Source organism: Dromaius novaehollandiae, chromosome 2 (genome assembly GCF_036370855.1).
Source record: "Dromaius novaehollandiae isolate bDroNov1 chromosome 2, bDroNov1.hap1, whole genome shotgun sequence".
Taxonomy (NCBI): Eukaryota; Metazoa; Chordata; class Aves; order Casuariiformes; family Dromaiidae; genus Dromaius; species Dromaius novaehollandiae.
This window is the reverse complement of record NC_088099.1, coordinates 8,426,246-8,451,037: the sequence shown is the minus strand read 5'-3', so window position 1 is coordinate 8,451,037 and position 24,792 is coordinate 8,426,246. Positions and strand designations below refer to the sequence as shown.

The window sequence follows — 24,792 nt, the reverse complement described above, 5'->3', positions numbered from 1 at the left end:
TAAAGATGTTAACAGCTTTTATTTCACTGGTGCAAGGCAGCATGTCATCCACCACTCACCAACATCAAAACAAAACGTCATCTTCTATAAAACATCTTCAGAAAATTCAAAACAAAGTAAGAGTGGCTATAACAAACTTTATACAATACTGTAAATCACTTAGTTTGTCATTCAAACAAAAGCAAATCAGTTTCTAGCATACATGGCTTTTTTTGCCAAAAAACATACCAGCACAACTCCAATACATGCCTCACACCTGGAAATGCGTAACGTCACTCCATGACATTGACAGCTGTTCGTGCTGAGAACTAGTCATCAATTCACCCTACCAATACCATAAAATACAAAATGATATGAAAAACCTACATTTACACAGTACAGTCCCAATCCTGCAATCTAATCTCTTTGGGCAGGTACCTGCATCCATTCCAACTCCCCTGAAGGCAATATGGTATTAAAATTAGTGCTCCATTGCTAAAGATTTGATTGCAGAATTAGGGCACAGGTGGGAAAGGCTGAAATCTTATCTCCTTTCCACAGGCAGTAAAACACTGCCTTATTCTTCTAGATTCAGTTTCAGTAGTATTTGCACAACCTCCTAAACAGAGACTTACCTATTTTCAATTAACTCACACTTTGGAAGAAGGAAGGCTTCAAAGTAGTCAGCAGAGAAATGGCTTTTACTGAAATGACTTGGGCTATATGTTGTGCTGTAGTACGTGGTGGTGATCCAAATGCTTCCAAGAGATAACCACATCTATCTTCAGAGTTTACAGTACCTGCTGTCTTCCTCTGCTTTAAATGAGTTTCTTCACCAGCAAGATATCATAGACCTTGTTGCCAGTAGACGAGCATTATGACATAACTCCAAAGACAGGATTATGACGACAAATACTGGGGCCATATTCTTCATAGTCTTTCTTGGTGTGACATACTTGGAAAAATTCTGGCTATGAAAACATAAAACAAATCCCCCAGCAGCATAAGAATACATAAAGTAGGAGGCAGGAAAAAAAAAAAAGACACATATAAATAAATTAACCACTTAAAATTTTTGTGGATTGCAGCTTTATGAAATGGTGCTACACCTTTGCAGCAGAATAAAATTAGAAATTAGAATTAAATCCAATTAATCAAGAGAAGCTTGTCTGGGCAAAAGACTGCTTTTGAAGACTGCGGTAAGAAATCACAGTTTGGAGATATGAATTGTTCCTGTTTTCTTGCATTTGCTTCTCTCTCACATTTAAAAAGCTTGGTTTGGATCCTATATTCCTGAAGTCCTGACTAATCCCAAGTGCTGGCTTCAAGAATATAGGCACTACATTACAGCTATCATATACAAGCTACTTCAAAATCAAGTCAAATCTCCGTACTCTTATTCAAGTAAAGCACACACTGGCTCAGTACAAGTTTCACTGAGATAAAATTTGGGTAAGGATTCCAGGATCTGACACAGTTTAGGTTGTCAAAATGAAAAAATTTAAAACTTAGTACTCGGGTCAAATACAGCCGGTAGAAAATATGCAAGAAAGACCATTCAGAACCATTTTAATAAAGACTTACTGTTGAAGCCAACATGGAGCCTCCGAACCAAACTGCGTAACGCTGCATGTGGTGCGTTATCACTTGAACTTCAACCGGTTTGGGCTAAGAGAAACAGTTCACGTTTAGTTGGCTTACATTTTGCTGACAAGATCCTTATAAATTGAAGCTGCCCATTTTAATTGCCCAGACCTGGACATCTTCGCCCCCCCTCCATTCACATCACTATCTCACACTTCGTACTCAGTCTCCCATGTCCCCTAGAAGACCAAGTCACAAAACTCTTCAAGGCTAGTTAATGAAGTTCCATATGCTGACTTTGAGTTTACACTGAAGGACACGAGTTACATCTCTCTTGCCTATTACTAACATCATGTCTCTCCCAAAAGGGAAACCAGAAGTGCCCTGAGAAACTGTTCACAGTAACTTTAAAATTCATGTAATGACATGTAATGTGTTGCCAGGCTACCAACAGATTTAACAACACATGCATATATACGACTCATTTTACAATACCACAATTTCACTAGTGAGGTGAAATTTTTCAACTTTATTTCTGACTATCCTCCCTTAAACCCTCTTTCTGAAGTTATCATCCATGAGTGAAATCCCTATTAATATACACACCAGTTTTAGGGTCAATGTTTCTTTGACTTGCTCATGTAACCAATGCATTTGAAATTCTTACTTACTTTTATCCGACCACCACTGAGTTCCTCACTAAGCCGCAATCTCGCATCCACAACTCTCTTCAAGTCCCTTTGCAGTCGTCGTCCAAAGTCCCTGAACATCGTGGATCCTCCTGAGAGGACCACATTCTGTGAAGAAAATAAATACCCACTCTTCTTTAAATGCACCTTCAAGTGAATTTCCCAAAAACCAATACTACAGAGGTAGCTGCTTGGATCCTAACACCAATAGGAAGCTGACAAGCTATACAGAACACCTTAAGCATTGCTCAACTTACATAGTAAGTCTCTGACCCCCTACACTTTCTCTCTTTGTTTAAAGAATTTTATTTAACTGATTTCTTGTGGGTTCCACTGCACAATTAGCAAAAACCTCAGCTATACCAAATTAAGTCTTATGCAGATATGTTATCACAACGTAGAAGGGTGCCATTAAGACAGTGAGTAGTACTTTACATGTGCAAAACAGCAGAAAAAAAAGATACTTCATCAACAAGTTTCCCAGAGATGCTCATAGTAAGTAGTTTTGATCCTGATGCCAGAAAAGGCTCTAGCCTGCTCATACCACTGTTAGTGTCTTTCCAAAAGAGATAGTTATGTAAATCTCAATTTTTTAAGAACTAAGCTCCTCCAAAGAGGACCGCATTACAGAGACAGGTACAATGTCTCCGACTATTCTATACCGGCTTGTCTTGTATTACGCAGCTTTCGGAGCAGAACTGAAAGCCTGTTAACCCAGGCTTGTGCTCCAATTCAAAACACAGTTTTAGAATTTTACATCCTTAATTTTGATAAGGTTGCAGGGTTGCACTGAACACAGAAGTAGTTTTAAAGGGGTGGGGGACAGGTTTCGAAACAGGAACACCTGAAACTTAAAAACTCCTGTTTATGCAGTGTAATATTGGTGGCAAGACTGCACTTCAAAATCAGAAAATGAGCTCTGGAAGGGACAAAAACAAACATTTGTGCCCTTGCAGACTGCTTCAACGGCAAACCAAAACTGCCAATTAGTGCTTACTAAAACCACTGCCATGCCTTAGACAGATGTCCACAAGGAACTTGACTGCGGTCAAGAGTTTGTTATACACAGGGCAAAGTGTTACTTCATGGTAATAGTTTTTGACACTGCTGACCAGGACTGTGCACATAATGAAAGAATCCCTGTACCAGTGTTTTCAGCCTAGAAGCCTGCATACAGATCTGAAGAGGCAAAGGCATACATAATAAGCATTCACACTTGCAGGGTGCAAAAATAACTGCTTGGATTTTAAGCAACAGATAACAAGGAAAATCTTGTTTGTAACTTGTAAAGTGAGAAGAAAGCTGTTTGTTTATTTATGAAAAAATTTCTGCATGTCATAAAAGCCATTATAATAAGGAAAACTCATTTCTTAGGTTTTGGATTTCCTACAGTATAAAAGATTATATGCCAAAGCAGGAGTAGAGATTAAAAAAAAAAAAAAAAAAAAAAAAAAAAAAAACCCAAAAAACACACACACCACATAAAACACATCCCCATAACATTACTAAAACATTTTCCAAAAGAAAGAGCAGGACTGAGAAGGGAGCTTAGGTACAGCAGAAGCCAGAACAACCACAGTTGGTCCTAAAATTAAACAGGAGGGGGAAAGCAAGTGAATCTTCCATGTACCTGAACATCTCTAACCCTGCCTCAGCGTGGTCATGCTTTCCATATGAGAAAATGGAACTGCTAATGGGTGGGGGGGGGGGGGAAGACAACTAACTTGAGCTATGAAATAGCAATTAAAAAGACACCATCAAAAAATATGACCTAGAGATAATGAAGTTGGCAAAGAGGGCAAAAGCACTAATTCTATTCAAAGCAAATTAAACTTCAGGTATATTGCATAAAGTGGACAATACTACCACTAAAAATGAATTTCAGAATACACCTGAGAATAACTGTGTGAATACATCTGAAATCAGACTATACAACTAGCGTTAGCAGTAACACAGGGAGGATCTTTTATGATTACAAGGACAAAAGTAAACTAACAGGTTACACGTTCTTGAGATTATGGTCATTCAAGTACTTCTATATGTTAAAGATTAAGAACAGTGCTGCTCAAGCAAAATAGAGGCACTAAAGGCTATCTGTTGAAAAGGTAAGCCATTTCATTACCAGATATCTGGACAAGCTATGCCAAGCAGCATGCTGGATATAATTAGGCAACACCAATTGCCATTATCACATGGTAAATTTATATACAGTTACAGCCCTGCTGCAGCACATGCTCCTTGTCAGCATTGGGCCACAGCTATGCTAAGTCTTTGCCAGAAGACTGTGCTCATTTACGGGCTCCGACGTGTCATCAGAACGCAGCAGGTCAATCTTCTGCAAGGAGGTCGGGAGACGGATCGCCCTCACTCACGATGGAAGCAGCATCCACATACACTCCCCACCTCTCTAACAACATGCCCACCATCTACAAAGGACACAATGAAGGCAGCAAAAGATCACAGTTCAAAAGAACCAAAGCATATACCTCCTTTAGTATAACTTAGTGGAACACAAAACAGCAACTCCAGAAACTATCGGAAGGAAAAAAAAAAATAGTGAAGAATGCTAAGTACGTCCGTAAAAAAAAAAGCTTGCAAGTGCCGTTCAGGTTTTCAGCCCACCTGGGAATTCTCTGGCCTTCCAGATAAAACCATTAGGGTAGTTAGGATTCAAGTGTCTATTTGTTTCCAGCTGATGCCTTTAATTGAGATTTCTTCTAATCTGACTGTGCTAAAGCACCCTTTGGCTGGTGTAACAGTTCTAAGCAGACCACAGGTTTCCACAGCTGACACTGAGAATCTTACCATCAGATGGAAAGAAGCTCCAACTGATTTTACTCTTATGGCTAACTGGTTGAAAGTTAAATTAGTTCGAAAGAATGTATTCCCTCAGAAGAAACAGTACGAGACTTTCCACACACTTCAGTAAGCTAATCATGACATGTATATGATGAAAGTAGGTCATTTAGGAAGGGAAATCAGGGGATGAATGCCATTCACCTCAGATGGCTAGCAAGAAATTTCTCACTTCTCATCTATACCCTTTCCTTGTATTATGAACACTTAGATATTGATTTTTCCTTCATACCGTTTCTGAGATTACGACTATATAGCGCCATGCTATAGAGATATGAAGGTAGATCTGATAACAAACCAATATGGCCACACTAATAGAGCCATATAAGTAAGGTTTACATTAAAATTCCAAAAAGCTAAAGTGGCCTCTGCAAAATCCTACACCAAATACAGGATGTTTAGACTTAGTTTCTGCATCTTTACATTGCACCACATAGCACAGTATAAGCACACTCTCCATCAGATGCTTTAGACTTTGCAGCACCAAACTGAGAGGCAGCCGATGTTTTTCTGCTAAGCGTGAATTTCGGTAACATACCCAGATTTCTCCCTCTTCCAAATGACAACCTAAATTAAAGCTGTTTAATGTGACACAACTATACCACCACAGACATATAATGCAAGCAGTACGTGATGTGCTAATAAAAACTATCACGGGTCAAAACTGGAAGACTCACAAGCTGAAATCACACGCCATGAGCAAGTGAACCCATCAGGTTATATGCTTTTGTTAATTTAGTTACAACAGGGCAATATTTGCCAATTTTGTAAGGAAGGTGCGAGGGGAAATATTATAAATCTCGAACAGGAAATATATTATTCCCACAAAGAAACAAATTTATTGTAATTAACACTACTTCTGAAGTAAGTTTGACTTCTAATCACGAAGAAACAACTTAAGTTTCTCTAAAATCACATTTTTCAATGTACATTTCACAGTTCGAGTAGTGGCAGCAGTTCATCATGACTTACAGTTGTGCTGTTCTGCAGAAACATATCTCTGTGCTCAGGCACACAAAAGTGACCACAGCATACTGCGGATGTACTGAGCTACTGTTAAACCAGCTAGCACGGGTAGAGTTGTAAGTCCAAGTACAGCCATGATAGGAATAAACAGGGCTGCTTCTCAGCATTCCCGTGCTACATTAACAGCATTAATCACTTGGGGCTTCCACCCTGAAGCTGCAGAAATACCCTTCTTTCCCTGTGGCTTACTCTCAGTGCCGATGATGCATATCTAATGGTCTGGCAATTCTTCCAGCCTGACCTCACCCGCAGAGCCTCCCTGCTCTGCACTTTGTAATTAAGAGCAAGTGTTGTCATTTTGCTGAAGCAGACAGGCAAAAATTTGTTGAGCCCTACCCAGTCTTCTGCTCCACTAACACTTAAAATTTCAGAGGGGGAAGGAAAGAAGAGCATTGATACGGCAAATATCACAAAGGGCACGTCCCTCTCTGCAGCTCGCAGATCATCCGCCACAGCTAGATGCAGCACAGCGGTCTGGCAGCGCCACCTACACACCATCCAGAGCACGTTAAGCCACTTGCACAGAAAGTACCGAAAAGCTTTCCAAGTTACAGGGGACATTAGGGGAAGTTTATCACCCCATAATGTTCCTGCACCTCAGATCTCTCTAAGCGTTAAGGATATCCATTACAAGCTAGGCAGTCAGTTTACCTTACTGGAGATGCAGATACAATAAAGGGCCACACTTGTCAATACGCTACGGCCCCTGCCCCAAGTAAAGTTTACATGCACTAACTTCAAAAGTTTGAGACCAAGGATGTTAGAACTTTATCCACCCTGATTTGAATCATGAATATACAAGGCTATTTGGTTCAGGATCTTTCAGAGATATTTCTGAAAATAGGTGTCTACTCTCAAGTCAGCCTTCAATTTTCTCAAATTCCCTCTACTACACATTCGTACCAAAACCATAGCAGGGAACGGAGAGAAGCTGTCCTGTGACTGTCAAAACTCTGGAAGTATCTCAGGAGATACTCTGGATGGAAAAAAAAGCAAGATGAAGTAGAATGTGGAACAAGAATGACAGTTTCTGAACCTGCCACCAACAAGAACTACCATTTATTAGTGTACCAAGGAGTTTTTAGAACTTCTAAAAGCACCATGTTCACCCTGAAATTTACTATAAATGTATTCACTAACTGAATGTTAAGTCTGGCTCTTCTGATACTGAGAAAACATTAACACAACTTAGCACAGTTTCAAGACTGCACAGAGCATTGTCAGCTTAAAAAAAGACTTTTACTAGAAATTAACATTGAAAACATCCAACACTAACATCTGTTGCAGCTACATTGCTACCTGAGAAACTACATGCCAGACATGACCTGCAAAAAGTAGCTGCCTGTTTCTCAGTGATGGAAGCTGGGGGTGTGTTAATTACTGTGAGTATACTACTAAACCCAGTATAACATGAAAGCCTGGGGAAGAAACTTTTTTTCTGTGGACTCTGGTCCCCATCATGCTACTCCTCTCTCCCTCTAACTTTTCTTACAGACTGTATTTTTGGTGAAGTCACTTATGTAATATAACTACATAATTAAAAAGAACAAACATGCTTCACTTGCAGAAGGTGTGAAAGAATGTTTGTGCGTGGCACTGAACAGCTACAAGCTTTGGGATTTGGCTGAAGAACAACAGTCTGGTGAAGGTCCTGCTGGTCCAACCTTCAATATACGGTAGGAGAAACAACTGCAGCCAATAACTAGACTCACACAAGAGAGATGCTGTTGATAAGATCAAGAGAGAGCAATACTGCTAGTAAGAGCAAGAAAGAAAAAGAAAAACATAGGACATCAAAAGATGGGACATGAAACAATTTTTCAAAGGCTACAGACTGTATGAAATCTGAAAAGGGGTCCTTGAGGGTATTTTCTGCATAAGCATCAATGAAGCATCCAAGTATGTTGGACAGGAACCCAGCTGCATAGCCAGTGCCTTGTCTGGCCACCAAGCAGCATTGCAGGCAACCAAAATTGGTAAACCACAGGGAGTAAGAGAAAGTAAATATGGATGAGTGTTTCTGTACCTATATACCATTTTAACCAATGAGAACATACATACTTAGAGTTTCCTAAAACTTTCTGCAGCACACCTAAGCTTGCAGCCACTGAAGCAACTTACTGCAGAACTGATCCCATATATAACCTTAGCAAGTAGCTTAACTTCCTGGTTTAACCCACTCAACAGATTTGCTCTAAAGCACTATGTCTCATTCTAAATTACAGAATATGTTTTCTAGACAAATAAAACACACTACAGAATTTTTGGAATTACAAATTACCCTGAGATATGGCTTAGTTAGAACTTAGCTATCCTTAAGAAAATGTCAGCCCTCATAGATAAACCTCATTCTACTATGAAAACTACTGCCTTTCACATGAGCAGACAAGCCTCTCTATGCTATTACTTTATGCCTTTATCCCCAAAAGGGTTCTGCTGCCACACAAGTGGAAAACAACTAGGAAGCACAGGATGTGCTGCTAATGCAGACAGAAAGCTTGCCACTTCTGCACCTGTCAGCACCTTCCTTTTCATTTCTTAAGGAATCAATGACTAAAAGATCTTTGGACTACACCCTGGACAAGTTCAAGCAGGCTTAATCATTGTCTCCTCAAAGATTTTAAGGCTTAGTGTATTTTAACACTGAGTTCAATACCTGGCTATGACTACAGACAATGGGAATATACAAGTCAAGACTACACAAAAAGAAATGTTTATTTGAAAGCATTGGTTATAAAGGGGAGAAAAGATCATGAAGCAACTCTTAACACAGGCAAAAATCCAGAAACCTTTGTGCATAAGAATTCACATTATAACTTCAGATACAAATAACATCCCTCTGCCTCAGTTCCCTGAGGGCAATACTTACCTATGTATCAAAACCCTGTTATAGATAATCCTTCTTTCAGAAATGAGAAGCAGCATAGATCAAGTACTCCTCATTCAGAAATGGCAGCTTAACTATTTCTATCTGGAGTTCACATTTCTCAGATGGGGAGAATATATAGCTTTGCATGTGTGCATGCGTGCATGCACATGGTGTATTACATTTCAAGTGAATTAAGTTAATCTTACCACAGAAAGACCATACCTTATATAACGGACGCCGGACATCAATAGGACAGTTCTGTATAACTTCATCGACTACATCCGAAATGGATTCCATAAAATCTGGATTAGCAAACTAAAATGAGATAGAACACTGACGTTAGATCTTTGCTTTCAAGAAAAAAAAGAAACAAAAATGCAGAAGTGAGACTGTGGAGAGATTTTGTATGGGGGAAGTATTCTACATTGTAACAAGCCCATTTCTATACATAAGAAATAGGCATTCCTCTTTCTGTAGAGGAATTCAGATTTTCTCCCTTCGTCATAAAGTCACTGTCAACATTTATGCACTGGGAGCTTACTATTGCATATGTTACTGCACACGGCATGAGTCTGAGTTCTCCTGCAATATTAAACCTACTGTTATCGTGCAATGTGGTTATGTCTTTCCTCTTAGGGGGCCTCAAAAGCATTAGTGTGCAAATCAGAACATTCCCACGAAAAAAATGCTTCAACCCTACTAAAACACTTATGTCAAACTTCTGCATAAAAGTCAGTTTTTCCTGAGCATACAGAAAATCTCCAATATTCAAAAAAACAAAAATACTCTAGGTCTAGAGTGGAAATAAGCCCCCAACACGAACCTCAATACTGTCCTAATGCAATTTCTTTGTTTAATTAGAGTCAGAATTGCTCATGCTAAAGCACAATGACTAACAGTTATTTTCCACTTAAAACTTTTTGAACTGTTGTTCAGTTTTTACAGCTACATTTAGATTTTTAACCTAGGTTTTGCCCTTTCAGAGATGAAACTTTGAGACATTAAAGGAACTATTTATTGAGGAAATATATAGATATTATATAAATTTAAGACTTTCTCAAAAATGCAGAAACTATCCAGGATTTACATCCTAAACAAGATGAAATCTCTAACTGTATGAATTAAAAAAAAAAAAAAAACCAAAAAAACAAAAAAAAACACAATAGGGTAAGGAAGGAACTGAAAGAGAAATTAGCAAATGAAGTTGGCTTGGAGATCAGGAGACATAAGGACAGTGTGAAAAATCCAAGAATTCAAGCTAATTTCTACTATAAGAAATTACAATATGAGAAGTAAAATATTAAGCCATATAAATAAAAAGAGAAGAAAGAAGTGGTGTTGCTTCACAGTGAGAGTTTGAAACGAACTATAGCCCAAAATCTTTACCCCAGCTCTCCATAAGGATACAGATAATGCTGCAGGGCAAAAGGAGAATGTTGAAATGAAAGTTATGGCATTCAAAGTGGAGTATAATATGCTCCCAGAAAAAGGACCAGAGAACTGACATGTGAAATTGCAGTCTGCTAGCAAATACCATATGGTTAGAGACTAGTAAGAAAAATACCTAATTTAAAAAGAGGAGAAAGAATCTGCACAACTGCAAACCGCAAAGCCTAACTTCAATAGTATGCAAGACTTCAGAACAAATTTTGAAGTAAAGCATAATAAAGATGGATAAACCAATAATAGGATTTATTTATAGCTTTACCAAAGGTAGCTTTTACCTAGCTAACTTGATACCCTTTGAAGTGAAGAGTTAGTGAAGTCCAGCGAGAAATTCTCTTTGCATGCAGTACGTATCAACTATCGTGTTTTTCTTGTCTAGAAAGTCAGTTCAGGGTTTTGTTTTGTTTTGTTTTTTCTCCAAATACAGAGCCAAGAAACTATCAAGAAATGAAGAAAATGGAAATTAGTCCTTTATCCTGTTCCTAACGGTCTTTGAAGGGCCTATGGAAAGAGGAGCTATTGAAGTGACATCTGATGCGGGATTTAATGCCTCTAGGTAAGATCAGATGGGTAAACTGCAGGGAGGAGAGAGAAACTATTTAGCCCAGAGGTTTTGACGCTGGCACAGGAACAAATGGCTATAAGCTGCCCACAAGCAGATGAAGGCTGGAATTTTGAATAAAGAGAATGAGGTTCTAGAATATCCTTCCAGTAGGAAGAGGGTAGACAAAATGGAAACTTCAGCAATGCCAACATGGACCTCGATTAAAGTCATTAATAGTATTACATTCTATGGTTGCCTGCAATTTTAACCGAATGGATTGCATAGCAATAGAGAGGACCTTCTCTGTTGTGTTGTATCATATTAAAACTTGACTCCTTCCTCTCCCACAATATCCTGAAGCTCACTCAAGCTGAACTACCTCAAAAAAAGGACTAGGCGTTGTAATGGTTCCCAGAATTATACATGTCACTTACGACCACCTAAATACAGATTTCAGTGGACTTCCCTCAAGGATAAATTTAGCATCTATGCTTTATAAATTGACTCAGTATAACGAAGCGTCAATAGAGAAAGTACAAAAAAGTCAACGCCCAAGATTTAAAATATTATCAATGTAATGCTACTGTGTACAATAGCGTCCAAAGGGATCGACTGTATAACTAAATACACAGTATAAAAGCCTATTGGTTTAAACACATGTTTAAAGGAGGAAAGAAAACATTATATGAAACCTGCAAGTTCAAGCAACTTCTTCTCTATTTTAGATTGCATTTAAAGAAAAAAAAAAAAAAAAAGGAGGTTTCAAATATTATGCACAACCACAAAAAAAATAGTTATTCCCTATGTGCTCATGTTCTTCTGCACTTGTATTCTCCGGGACTGCACATGGTTTGCGGTTAGGAGACTTCCTGGTATCTCACTTCCACGTGATGGCGCACTGGTATCAAAATTGACAGTACCTCCCTCCCCATCTCTGCACCCACACAGAAGAGCTCCTATAACTTAACACTAGACACTATTCTTACCTCAGGATGAAAAAAGATTTCAGGTCCAAGGAACCTTTCATAACCCACATCTATAACAAACTTGGTTTTGTTGATCGCATTGATGCCAGTGTACTGTTTGATCCATTTCCGAGGATCTCCATCATATTTAGCAAATTCTTTTACTATGTCGGGGCAAATGTAACAGTATTTTTCCTATTAAGAAACACTGTGCATTAAAAATTGACAAAATAATTATTCCATCCTTGAATTCAAGCACATCACAGCTAGAAATAACAGAAGTAGGTCAGCATCCTTACAGATGGAGCTGTTCAAGAGAAGTTCTTACCCAAATGACCACTGAAGTCACAACCCTACAAGCCGATGCACAAGGTCTATTACTTTCAACAGGATTCTGAACTGACTCATCTAGATTAGAGTCTCTCAGAATAAAAACAACCATGACTATTAGGTCTGTGAAGACAGACAAGTTCAATGACAATCTCTCATTGCAAGATCAGACCCACACAATCACACAATTTACATGACACATTTTTTATTAAATAAAAAAGCAAGTTTTAAACAAATCTAAAGCTTAAAATGACATTTCCTTCTCTTTTCCCTTCCTCCGCACTTGACTGGATAAACCAGCAGTGGTTTGTGAAACTACTGTACAGTTTCTATATTCACATTTTTAAAAGAGCCTTTGGCCCAAAAGCTGGCCTAAAGAATTTTATTTATGTATTTACGACAAGATAAAGAAGGGTGTACCTTTATGGCTTTTGCTGTCTCCAGAGATTGTTCAGGAGGAATTCCCACCTCCCTTTCCCTTAGGAGCTGCTGAATGAAATAAGTAATATCTCTACCTGCAATGGGAATATGTTTGATGCAACTTCCAATTACGTAGCCTTCTGCCTACGTGGGAAGACAGAAGGAAAAGAAAAAAAAAAAAAAAGATATTTAGGAAAAAACCTGCTGTGTGAAATACTAATACTTAACAGCAAAGCTAACATTCATTTTTATACAATACTTTGCTTTGATTTTTAATTAAAGCAAAATCTTGACGCTGTGAAATTACTATAGAAATGTGCAACCTGCTGCAAACTAAACAGTTCTTTTAAACAAAAGATCTTGATTACCATGTGTATAAAAAGATACTGATTATCTAAACATTGGAATACATGAGGCAGTAAATAGGAAAAATCTTGCACATATTAGAAGAGAAAGTCTGATTAGATGGTCCTTTTCAAACACAATCTAAAAGGCAAATGTAACATGAATACATCCTTTATGTCCTCTATGAGTGAAAAAATAGTAGAAAGTAAGTCTAAAATGGATAAAAATGCTCAGACGAGAAAAATAAAGTAAAACACACCTAACAACGAACACTGAAAAAGTAAAATCTATTTGTTCTGTTTCTTCAGGATGCATTTACTGAAAAAGATTGCTATTGTTGAGCCAGCATTATTTCTTCCCTTGCTTTTCACATACTTCCATTTAGTTTCACATGGCAAAGGTTTTTTTCAGTATTTCCCAGTTTAAGAAAATACTGATGAGACCAGATTAACTCCAAAATGCAAAATGAAGTTAAACAGTCAACTTCTCATTTCTAAAACAACTGACCATTCAAGCATATTATTTGCTTCAGAAATATACTAAATGACATCAACAGAACAGATGTTAGTACACACAGATAATTGTGTATTTTTAACATCCTAACAGTTTGAGATCGACCATGTATACAAACATGCATTTGTGCAAGCCTGTAGTTATTTCCACACAAGCAACGTTCACTCTAACCTCTAAAATGCCGCAAAAAGAAACAAGTAAGAAACAGGTTGTCAACTACACTACACAATCAAAATGCAGAACACAGAGTCAGGACTCCCAGTCATCTCAGAATGCAGGAGATCTATGTAGTGATAATCATTAAACAGGAGACACAGAAACACAAGACAAAGATTTACGTAGAAAAAAATGTAAATTAAAAAAAAAAGTTAAAAAATAAAAAAAAAGTTTATTTCAACAAGTTGCCAGAGAGGTTGTGGAGTCCCCATCCTTGGAGATGCTCAAAAGCTGACCAGACATGGTCCTGGGCAACCTGCTCTAGACTCTGCTTGAGCAAGGGGGTTGGATCAGATGCTCTCTAGAGGTCCCTTCCAACTCCGACTACTCTGTGATTCCATGATTCTCATTTTTATCAAAACAAACCCCATACTTACCCAAAACCACTGATAATTTCAAATTGTACCCTGCTACGTACCACAGGAATTACATGGGTCACTCCATCACCACTGTCAATGACAATTCCAGTCAAAGTACGTTCTCCAACCTGCCGTGATGTCCAAGATGCAGCTAAGGCCAACACTGCCTACATGAGAAACAATTTACATTCAGAAGTAGGCAGACTATGCTAATTTACAGTCTTAAGAAGTATTGCTTCATAATTTTAAACATACGCATACAGAAGACTATACATACTGCAGCTATACTGTACTTTAGAAGTATAGATTCACTTTGTTCACCTGAACAGCAATGTAAAGTCCTGGTATGTTAAAAGATTCAAACATGATTTCTGCAAGATACTCTCTGTTTTCTGGTGTGTTCAGTGGAGGTTCTGTCTGTAAAATAAATAAATAAAAATTGAAAAAGCAGCGCAGTAGAGTTCTGGAGTCATACATGCGAGTTTGACGCACTACTTACTCACCGGCTATGAGTGGCCCAATTGATTTCAGCAGGACTACTCATAGTAAAAGCCATAGTGTACAAGCATTCACATGCTCAACGTCAAAACATAAAGCAGGAAGACGTTTACTCATATTCAGGGAGCAGACTAAACATTTAAAGCCTCCTCATGTCCCAAATATTCCTACCTCCAGAAGGATGGATCACTAGGAAGAGTAACTTGAAAATAACTGCAATACTTTATAATAAACTGAAATCAATAGATTCATTACTATAGCATAATCAATCCCATTCATATCACAGTTTTTATAATCACTCTTCCAATCAATTTGTGTAAGCTACTGAGTGTTTAAAGATCAAACTGCAACTAACAGAGTGCTCCCTTAACTTCAATACCTGGAGATAAATTAGACATAAGGAGAAATTAATATAAAGAATATAAAAAAGTTTATTGCAAACTGCTTGTTAAAAAATAGTTACCTAATTTCATCTTAAAGAGAAATCTTACGTGTATTTGTGCTTTACTGCTAACATACAGCATTTGATTAAGCAAAAATTTCCCCTACTTCACTATAAACCCAGCCAATTACTTTGAATAGAGCTAGCTCCAAAAAAGCAATTGAAGCTTTTCAAAAATAAAATCCAACCTCCAGTAGCCCGCATCACATATTGAACGGAATTTTCTTCTAGCGCACTTTTACTACTCTTCCCCCCCCCCTTTTTTTTTTTGATTGCTGAAGAAATAAGACACATAGAGAGCAAAAATCTTCTAAGAGAGCTACTTGTGCTTGGGATATTGTTTAGTTTTCCTCTCACAGAAATATTTTCTTACCCGGTCTCATCACTCACCATTAAAAAATAGTGATCCTCAGGTTCAGCTCGTAGGTATTTAAAAATGACCTGCTCCATGAATCTCTCCATGAGGTCCCAGTCTTCAACAATACCATGTCGTATAGGCCACTGAAGCAAGAAAACAAAGGTATGACAACACTTTAGATCCAGAAGGATAAACACACCAAAATAGCAATGGCAAAAGTATTAAAATTTTTACGTCTTCTGTAAGAATGGAGGCACACCACATCATGGTTTCCTTATGAAAGACACCTTTCCAATTTTAATTTAGCAGCACTATTTCATGTCATCTCCTACTCTCAGGTTCCCCAATTGCAATTTTAACTTGCAGGACTAGAAGCCAGAAGACGCAGGCTCTATTCTTAGTCCCACCATTCTTCTGCTGTGGCACTGTAGGCAAGTAATTTATCTCTTTTTATATTATTTTCATATTATATATTTTATAAGTTGAGATAAGCATACTTATCTTCATCTTTAGCACGCCTTCCAAACCGCAAAAGGAAATAAAGACCATATAGGCAATACATTATTTCCCAACAAAAATTCTGACAGGGATGATGTTTACATTTTGTTCAATGTTAAGAACACAGCTGACATTTAAGTAATAGAGTAGGATGTATAAAATATGATTTTTTCCACATAATTCATAAACCTTTAACATCTTGAAAGCACATAAAGTCTTTTACTAGCATATGGAAAATATGATTCATGGAGAAGCTGTGTTGAAGACAGTCTTCCACAAAACAAGCTTCTGATGCTCCTTGAACACAAAGCATTCAATACACTCCCCAGTTCAGATGCCATGTTAAGAGGATATACTCTTAGCGAGAGTTTAAATATTCAGTGTTTATGACTATTTTAATAGCTAATAATTTTGGAAAACGAACAGCTGCACAGTATCAATGGATATTTACAAAAAGGATAAAGCATAAATCACATAGAATAGCACCAGTAAAACAGACATTTAAAAAAGGTAAAGCAAAGGAACAAAAAGCATGCAGCTGTTAAAAAGCAACAAAAACATTTTACTAGGAGAAACATGTTTTTTAAATGGTTATCAAAAAGGTCTGGGACAATTTGCAACAATAAGAAAAGGAAACTTTGAGCAGACTTTTGAAAAATGCTAAACGTATTCTTACCTTTGTAGCATAGGTAGGTTTATCTATGGCTTCATCTCCTATGAAAAAGTCTAGATCATCAACACCTTTCATGACCCTCCTCTGAGCCTGGTCACCTACTCTGGCTGACTCTCGGATTGCAATACCTTAAAATAAAACCCAGACATAAATCAAAACCAAATTAAAATACGTATTTAAACACAAAGCAACGAAATGAGTGGGCAAAATGCACTTAACACACTTTTAAATTAAAGTGCTCAGGGATTCTTTTCCAGAAATACTGGGATACAGAAAGTGTAAGTTGCTAGAGAGCAGAAATTATATAAGTGATCTATTGACAAGCCAATATATCAGAGTTCATCTTCGGTGTATCATGTGGGAATATAGTCACACATCCCTCATTAATGTAAGTGATAGCTCTGAGAGCAAATCTCTAAAAATGTATTCTGTTACAGACTACAGCAGTCACCAGATCTGCACATGTCTGGCATTCCACCAGGAGATAATCTTTAAGCTAGTGACATGTTCTTCTGGGTTTCAAGTCTAAGAATGAAGAAAAAGCACACAGGATAAGAAAATAAACAAACTATGTATTTCAGAAAGAAGTACTGTAGTCATTATCCTGGTCGGTGAGGAGGAGGAAGGGGGGAAGGGGAGAGATCAGTTTGTAGCACTACAGAGAAACCTTTGGAGACACTTAAGCTTCCCATTAGCAGGCTGCAATTATCACTAAAATTACTTAATGATGGCTGGTATAGGCAAGAAGATGAGATAGAAAAAAAAAAAAAACCACACCCAATTGGGACAAACTATAAATAAAAATGGAATAAAGGACTGTAAAACATAGCTTGTTTATCTACAGTTTTCTTTCAGTAGGTCAGAATCATGCTCTTAATCACATACGGGAGAAAATACACAATACACATGCACAATCCACAGATGTACTAAATAAATAATATCAGGACTAAAATTTACTGCAAAGCAAACTACCCTTTCAGAAACTCACCCAAGCCTCAATAAGTTATCTTAGTTTTGTAAAACAGGATTTACAACAAATTCACAGTAAACACTTGCTGTCTCACTTCTTTAACATAAAACAGTTAAATCTTTACAAGTGGTTTAGGTTTGATTTTTTATAATACTTAAATAGTTCTAGTTAGGCTAGATCCACCTCTTTGGCCCCTGATTACCTCTACTATTTTCTTATCCTCATACCTTCTGCTACAAGTAGCCACATGGCAAGCTAGATGCTTTAATTAGTACTCAACTGACAATGTTCAGAAAAAGTAATCAAAGACAGCATTTAGCATAATTGGAGATAGCCATGAGATAATAAATGCCACTCCGGTAGTAAATACATAGCCCCTGCTACAATTTATAGATGTGCATAACATTTGAGGGAGACTAAGAGGACAATTAAAATCAAGAACACTGAAAACATATATCACTGTAACAAGTTTATTATGCAAAATTTTAAGAGAGTAAATCTGCTCAATAAAACTATGTTAAATGGGTAAAAACATTTTAATGGGCAAATACACATCAAAGGCAAATGGTTTCTAATAGGAACAACTTTTTTTTGAATATCAAACTGTCTCCAGTCCCAGACAATGCAAATAAGCCAGACAGCACCTGCATTTTAGTACTTAATTTCACTAGAAACCTTCCACAGATTATCCAGGCAGTAACCATGGTGTCAGGTAGACAGGAAGTAAGTTGCCTTCTGTCTGTGCAAGAGTCCTGGCAGAAAAATAATGGAGATAGAAAGGAAATAGGACTAGAGTTCACTTCATCTTTGTCATAGCAACCAAAAGCTGATTTAATGAGGAGCAGTCCTAGCTAACTGCAAACAAGGAGTTCTGCTTCGATATACTCTAGCCAAAGATGCTAATGCAATGAATATCATTTCCCAGATGGACGAGAGACTGTAAAGGTTGAGTGGGGAGCTAGAAAGCAAGTCATTTACTCATGGAAGTCCTTAGTAATATCTGTGTGTATTACAAGTTGGAAGGAAAAAAAAAAAATTGCTCACATGATGGAATAATGAACTGAGGTTCCGTATTTCCTGCATAGCCAAGTTTCGTATACCTGAAAAAATAATGATCACAAGGTCATCAGATGCATTCAGATTTAAAAAGAACAGCTTGTAAAAAAAAAAAAAAAAAAAAAAACCAACCTCTATATTTCTTACAGACTGAAAAACAGCTCTAATTCCTAGAGAAAAACAATTCATAAACAGTTTCCAAAATAAAAAACATGAATGGTTCCAGAGACTGAACTCCCTAATGTTCTCATTGGATTCAAATGGAAGTACAATGATAGCATGATGTGAGGGAAATCAGCATTACCCATATCTAGTTTTGCCATGAAAACCTAAGGCACTACATTCTTAAATGAGGTCAATGACAAAATAGCTCCTAAAGTGAAATTAGGATCTTTGTCTATAGCGTGTTCTCAATAATTGCAAACAAAATTATGCCTAAACTAAAGCACAGGGTTGCTTCTTCACTGACAGCTTAAACAGTAAGATCCCCTTTTATGGGGCACTTGTTTCAAAAGCACTTATTAAGAGTCAGTTTGCTTAGATAAAGGAATTAGAACTGAATTAGCAATAACCTTGGAATTTAAAACTACTTTCAACATCTTCTCAAACCTATAGCTTCAAAAGACATCAAATACTCTTTAAAAAAAAGCCTTTTCCCCCTCAAGGCTACAAGGACAGGGACTGGGTTTGGGGGCAAGGAGGAGAGGAATTTGTTGCATTTTTAATCATTATTACATGGGCATACACTTTCAGCCTAATCCAAACATTTCTATGCATACTTACTATGGCTCTCAAAAATATCAGGAGATTAAATTAGAATGATTTGTAAAGAAGGCCATTGCTACTAAGAATTCTTTTTATGATTATTATTGCATAGTTTCTTCTCACTTTAGAATGAAGTCCACCTTGGGAATATTGTTGAAATGCAACAAATAAAACAGGAGTTTCACTGGGGTTTAAGATGCATTACAAGATACTTACTCTTCATTTCTTTCTCTTCAATGGGCTGTGCTTAAACGCGCATAATAAGGATCAAGGAAAACAATCTAAAAGATCTAGAACTAAGACTTAGAGGCTGCAATCAAAGAAAAGCCTCACAAAAATATCAGTCATGGCCCTCCAAGCCCCAGTAACGAAAAGCAACGTCAATACATACATATATACACGTATTTTTAAAACACAATTAAAAGCTTTGTGCAACACAAACAGAACATATTTCTTAAACTAAACTCAAGTCCAAAGGCGAGTTCAGTTTGCTGGCTTTTCCCCCTTCACATACTTGCCAAATTCCCCCAACTAAACTAAATATTAGTAGTAAGAAAAGAACATGCTCCAAGGGCCAACTGTGGGTATTGGTCTGCACGAGCATTATCCCTCCTTCCTGCTCAAGTAGGCATCAGATCCAACTACTAGAATAACTTCTAAAATTAAAAGCATATAGATCAACATCTCACCCATTTATTTTGTCACTAGCTGAGTTTCTCTATTTCAGGTAAAGCTAAGGGACAAGTTTATTTCTCAGTATCCGTGAAAGATGTATCTCTTGGAGGACACATCTAACAGAAGATAACATCTGGAAAGATCTTAATACTAGAACTGTGAGAGTAACTCAATTCTCAGCTCAGGGTTGAAGCAAGGAAGTGAAGAAAACTGCTGTTAAAAAAAAGAAGTTACTTAGGATCAAGCAAGTCACGGACTGGAACAAGCCACCACATTTCAGGTGTCTTAACAAAACCAAATGGAAGGAAAACTTCAAACTACTCAAAACCACTAAGGAAGAGAAGGAAAAAAGATAATGCAGTTGTGCTCCCCTTTCTTATCCAGTAGCCTATTCGATCAGGGCGTAGGAGACGTGGTCCCAGACTTCTCCTCTGCCCAGCAGGACCTGAACACGTTCCACCTTCCAGAACAGCACCCTGGGGTACATTAAAGCAATGGGATGACCCACTTTCAGGGCCTCCTACAGACATCATTCCATTTTATACAAAATACTTAAATATTCATTGACCTGAAAGCCTTGGGACTTAACCAGAGGTTAGGTGGTCTCTAGTCCCTTTACCAATGAATATTTAAGTATTTAAAACATGGTTGCCTTTCTCCTGGGTTGCAGCCTGGCAAACTAATGATAGCGCAATGTCTCATGACCTGTAAGTTACAAAGACAACTTTAGGGAATGTGTAGATAGTAAGTATTCCACCTTAATTTCACCAGAAGTAGTAGATTTATTGCCAGTGAGATAAGAATCTACTGGAAACTACCAAAGTATAGGACATTGGAGACCATCTCAACACACAGGCCACCACTGGTACTCTTAAAATATGCAGAAGAAAAAAGCCCTGCTGTAAATATTTTAGTTTCCTCAATTTCTACTGCTTTTTGGTCCAGATCTTTAAAACAGTAAGAAATGCTACATCCATAAACAAGCTCTGAAGAGTCAGATATGAAGTGACTGGCAATATCAAAATGCTTTAGGAAAGTCCTTTGAACGAATCAAAAAGGACAACCTCTCTAAAAAAGAAAACCTTCTGTGACAGCTAAGATGCCAAATAAGTGACAATTATTACTGCTAGAACACCTATAATGACATACTGCCATAGACAGACTGTGTTCCCTTAATTACAAACATGCCTGAGAAACTTGCAACACCAAGTCTTCATAAAGCTGTGGAAAGGCACTCATGAAATGAAGGAAGGACAGGATGCAGGAATGGGAATGAGGGCGGAAGTATCAAACAAAAAAAAATTATTATATCCGCTCAGGCTACTGAGAAGCACCAGCAGCCACTATAGGAATAAAGTGTGTATTAGAGTCATTGCTTTTTTGTTTGTTTGTTTAAAAGAAATTCTAGCACCTTATAGGACTGAGACCTGCGATCACAAAAAATAGTCAATTGACCCAGGCTCCTTGCACACAGCGGAGTGATTACAAAAATGCCTGTTCACAAGCCTTACATGCAAAAAACAGAGGTAACGCTTGGATAAAGCGATTCGTGTAGCGTCAGAGATGTAACAGGAAAAATATTTATATAACTGATGCTCTGATGTGAAGATCTTTAATAGGTCATCAACAAAGATGAAGTTTTAAGACAAATTCACCTCATTTCTCCCAAAATCAAGTACCTGTCTCTAAGCTGATCAGTAAGGTTTTGCCAAAGTAGGCTTTCTTTACTAAAAGAAAATGCAGTGGCTCAAATAACATATCCCAAAAATAGAAATATTCCTCAGTGTCTGCAAATACATACACTAAGGAGGAAAGAGGTATTTTAAGCCATCTTTGTTTAGTGCACCCACCTACTAAAGCTCTGATGTCCCACAGCTAAGAGTCAGTTAATAAAACTAGTTTTAAAGTTTACAGCTATTTAAACAGCAACACCAGAAAAGCCTGACTGTGCTAAGAATCTAAAAATAGCATGCCCTTTTCCATGAAAAGATTGATACCAACATGTAAACTGATCACTAGAAAAACTCACCAAAGAAAATAAAGACATAGTACATCAAAATCAAAGTAGGACAGGTCATCTGCAAATACTTTGAAGGAAAACAGCAATCATTGCAAATAAACTCTTGCTGCTTTCTGCAAAATCTACCATAACCTGTTCTTCTTTATTCATACAAAAAGCTTAAATCACCTATCTAACAAAGGAATACCACCCTGTCCTGCTATAACAACATATTTTCTCACAAAAGATCTGTACCTATTCTCTGTACAAGTGTCGCTTTTTTGAGAAACTCCAGAATCATACATGACTGAGGCCTAAGACTGCAAACAACAATGAATTAATCCAGGCTTCTTCCACACAAAATGACGACAAAAAAAAGAAAAAAAAATCTGTTCACAAACTTCTTAAACCCACTTATATGAAAAGAACAGGGATTAGTGCCCAGACAAAGCACCTCATTCAGTACCAGAGATGTAAGTAGAAAAGTGTGTTTTACACACGATGTTCTGCAGTGCATGTCTGCATACAGCTTTCCCTTTCTACTATGCTCTTGCAAGTTTTTCACCTGAAAGCCTTTTCAAGGAGAATTTGAACAAATTGTTTGGAGCTTGTAACCCAAAGTAGATTCATTCTAACAATAAGAAGGTTTTCAGCCCACACATTGGAAAATTCCAGAGACTGCGTATCAGTGAGTCAAGCTACTTCTGGCTGCTTTGGTTCAGTCTTATTTTTGTCTTGAATTCTGCAAGACTACTTGTTTCAGATTTAATAATCTCATTGCTGAAAAGTCTCCGGATTTGAGTGCCCTGCAGCAACACCAAGCAGAGGCCCAAGTGAAACACTATCTTGTCTAATATGAATTAAGATCATTTGAAGGCATGGAAATGAGAAGTCCCACCATTTGGGGGCTATTTGAGCCTTTCCTGAAAGAAACCGATATGCAGGCACACATACAAATGCCACCAGTTTTACCCATGCAAGAACTAGACAGACTTCAGAAATTCTGTTTCAATTATTATTTCTCTGAACACATGAAATAAGCTATTTTCTCTTCATATTCACTTATTCTGCACAACCGTTGGTCAGCAACATCTATCATTAGTATGACACTGGGATCACTCCACAAATTGAGAGCAGGAGAGGTGGGCTCCTGCAGGAGACAGCGATCGCATTTTGTGCCTTTTCTGGATTTTGTAGATTATACTGCAGGTTTTTCAAGAGATACGCTCAGAGGTCCCATTTCTCTCTCCATTAAAAAAAAGGGGTTACTTTAAATCTGTAAAGTGACGCTATTAGACACTATTAACACTATTTAAATATGTTCTGTGGAGAACATATATAAACTATTTTCAGTAAATAAATAGAAGGAACCTTAAAAACTACCCAGGAGTATCTAGTACATAGGCAGAACGATAGGCAAGACAGACCCCATCTCAGTTCTGCTACCACAGCTGAACACTTCGGACTCCAGCGTTCTCCAGTTAGGGGATGGAGCTGATTTCTGTATAAATGTATAAAGTGTATAACCAGAGATAGGACGAGAGACTTCTGAAAGTTTTCTGACCGTCTAAGAGACACGTTTCAACACATAAAATCCTTTCTCAGAAAAAGGAGGCAGTGTGACACCACCGCAAACAGAAAGCAAAGTACTTCCTCTTGCTATCTAGCCTTAAAAAAATGGCTCAGCTTTGGGAATTTCAAAGGTAACTTTCCAATAAATGACAACAGCAGAGCAGCAGCCTCCTGAAACTCCTCGCAGAAGGCAGGTGTGTTCCTAGCGCAATCCACGACCCTGATGCGAGGCCTGACATGCCGAGCTACCATGGACCAGCGCCTCCTCTCCTCCTCGCAGCTCCACATGCTGCTGGGCCAAAGGGAAGACATAAGTGCGAGCACTGCCGTGTACTCGGTAACGTCACCCCGGTCACGGCCCCCTTCGCGCCTCCTGCTCCTGGGGCGCAGCAGAGCGACCCAGGGGGGCGACCAACAGGTCTCCTCCGGCCACAGCCGGTGGGAAGGAGCCGTTCCCCCGAGGAGCGAGACGCCTCCCTGGCGCGGCCTCCGCCGCTTCGACGCACCGAGGCCTCGGGGAGCTGAAGCCGCGAAACCCGTGGTGGGGCCAAGCGTGGGCTACACGTCACGCAGATCTGACGAAGGCCCGGGGGGACGAGCAGAGGGCCCAGACACACCGGTAGCAGGGGACGAAGCTCTCGGAGGCCGAGGAAGACGCAGATGGCCCCCGCCGCCGCCGGCCCGCTCTCTCCCGGGAAGCAGGGTCGGATTTGTAACGGTTTAACCGCGGGAGCCGGGAAGCGCCAACGACAGTGGGCAGCGGCGGGCGGAAAGGGGCGAGCGGAGCCGCCCGCGCGGGCAGCGGGACGCAGCGGCTCGGCGGCGCCCGGGGACCGGCTGCGCCGCGCCGCAGGCCGAGGAGCCCCCGGCGGGCAGAGCCGCGGCCGGAGGAGGGCAGGGCCGTGCCCGCCGCGGGGGGCTGCGAGCGGCAGCCCGGGGCACCCCCCGCCGCTGCCCGCACTTACCCGGTGCCTCCGTCTATCACGCACGGGGGCAGGTAGCTCGCCATGCTGGGGAGCCGGCACCACGCGCCGCCGCCGCCGCCGCCGGCTCCCCCGGCACGGCGCGGCCCTCACTGCCCCGGCCGCCCCGCGGACGCGGGCACCATGCAGCCGGCTGTCAGCGCCGCCCCCGGCGCGCATGCG

General features: G+C 39.1%; 1 protein-coding gene across 1 annotated transcript; it reads right to left on the bottom strand.

The window, feature by feature from the left end:
* On the bottom strand, positions 1–24,792 carry ACTR3B (actin related protein 3B). Its single transcript, XM_064505740.1, has 12 exons — positions 24,613–24,792; positions 18,625–18,680; positions 16,614–16,738; positions 15,472–15,582; positions 14,463–14,558; positions 14,201–14,308; positions 12,709–12,852; positions 11,980–12,153; positions 9,226–9,318; positions 2,235–2,360; positions 1,564–1,647; positions 1–950 (listed from the first exon to the last, which is right to left on the bottom strand). The coding sequence occupies exons 1-12, from the start codon at positions 24,654–24,656 to the stop codon at positions 855–857; spliced, it is 1,257 nt and encodes a 418-aa protein (XP_064361810.1). The 5' UTR covers positions 24,657–24,792; the 3' UTR covers positions 1–854.

Coding starts and splice junctions, on each gene's coding strand:
- ACTR3B (XM_064505740.1), bottom strand. CDS start 24,656: ATGGCGAGCTACCTGCCCCCGTGCGTGATAGACGGAGGCACCGG. Junction 18,681..24,612: donor GTGATAGACGGAGGCACCGG/GTAAGTGCGGGC, acceptor TTATTTTTTCAG/GTATACGAAACTTGGCTATG. Junction 2,361..9,225: donor TCCGGCGTCCGTTATATAAG/GTATGGTCTTTC, acceptor TTTTCTTCACAG/AATGTGGTCCTCTCAGGAGG.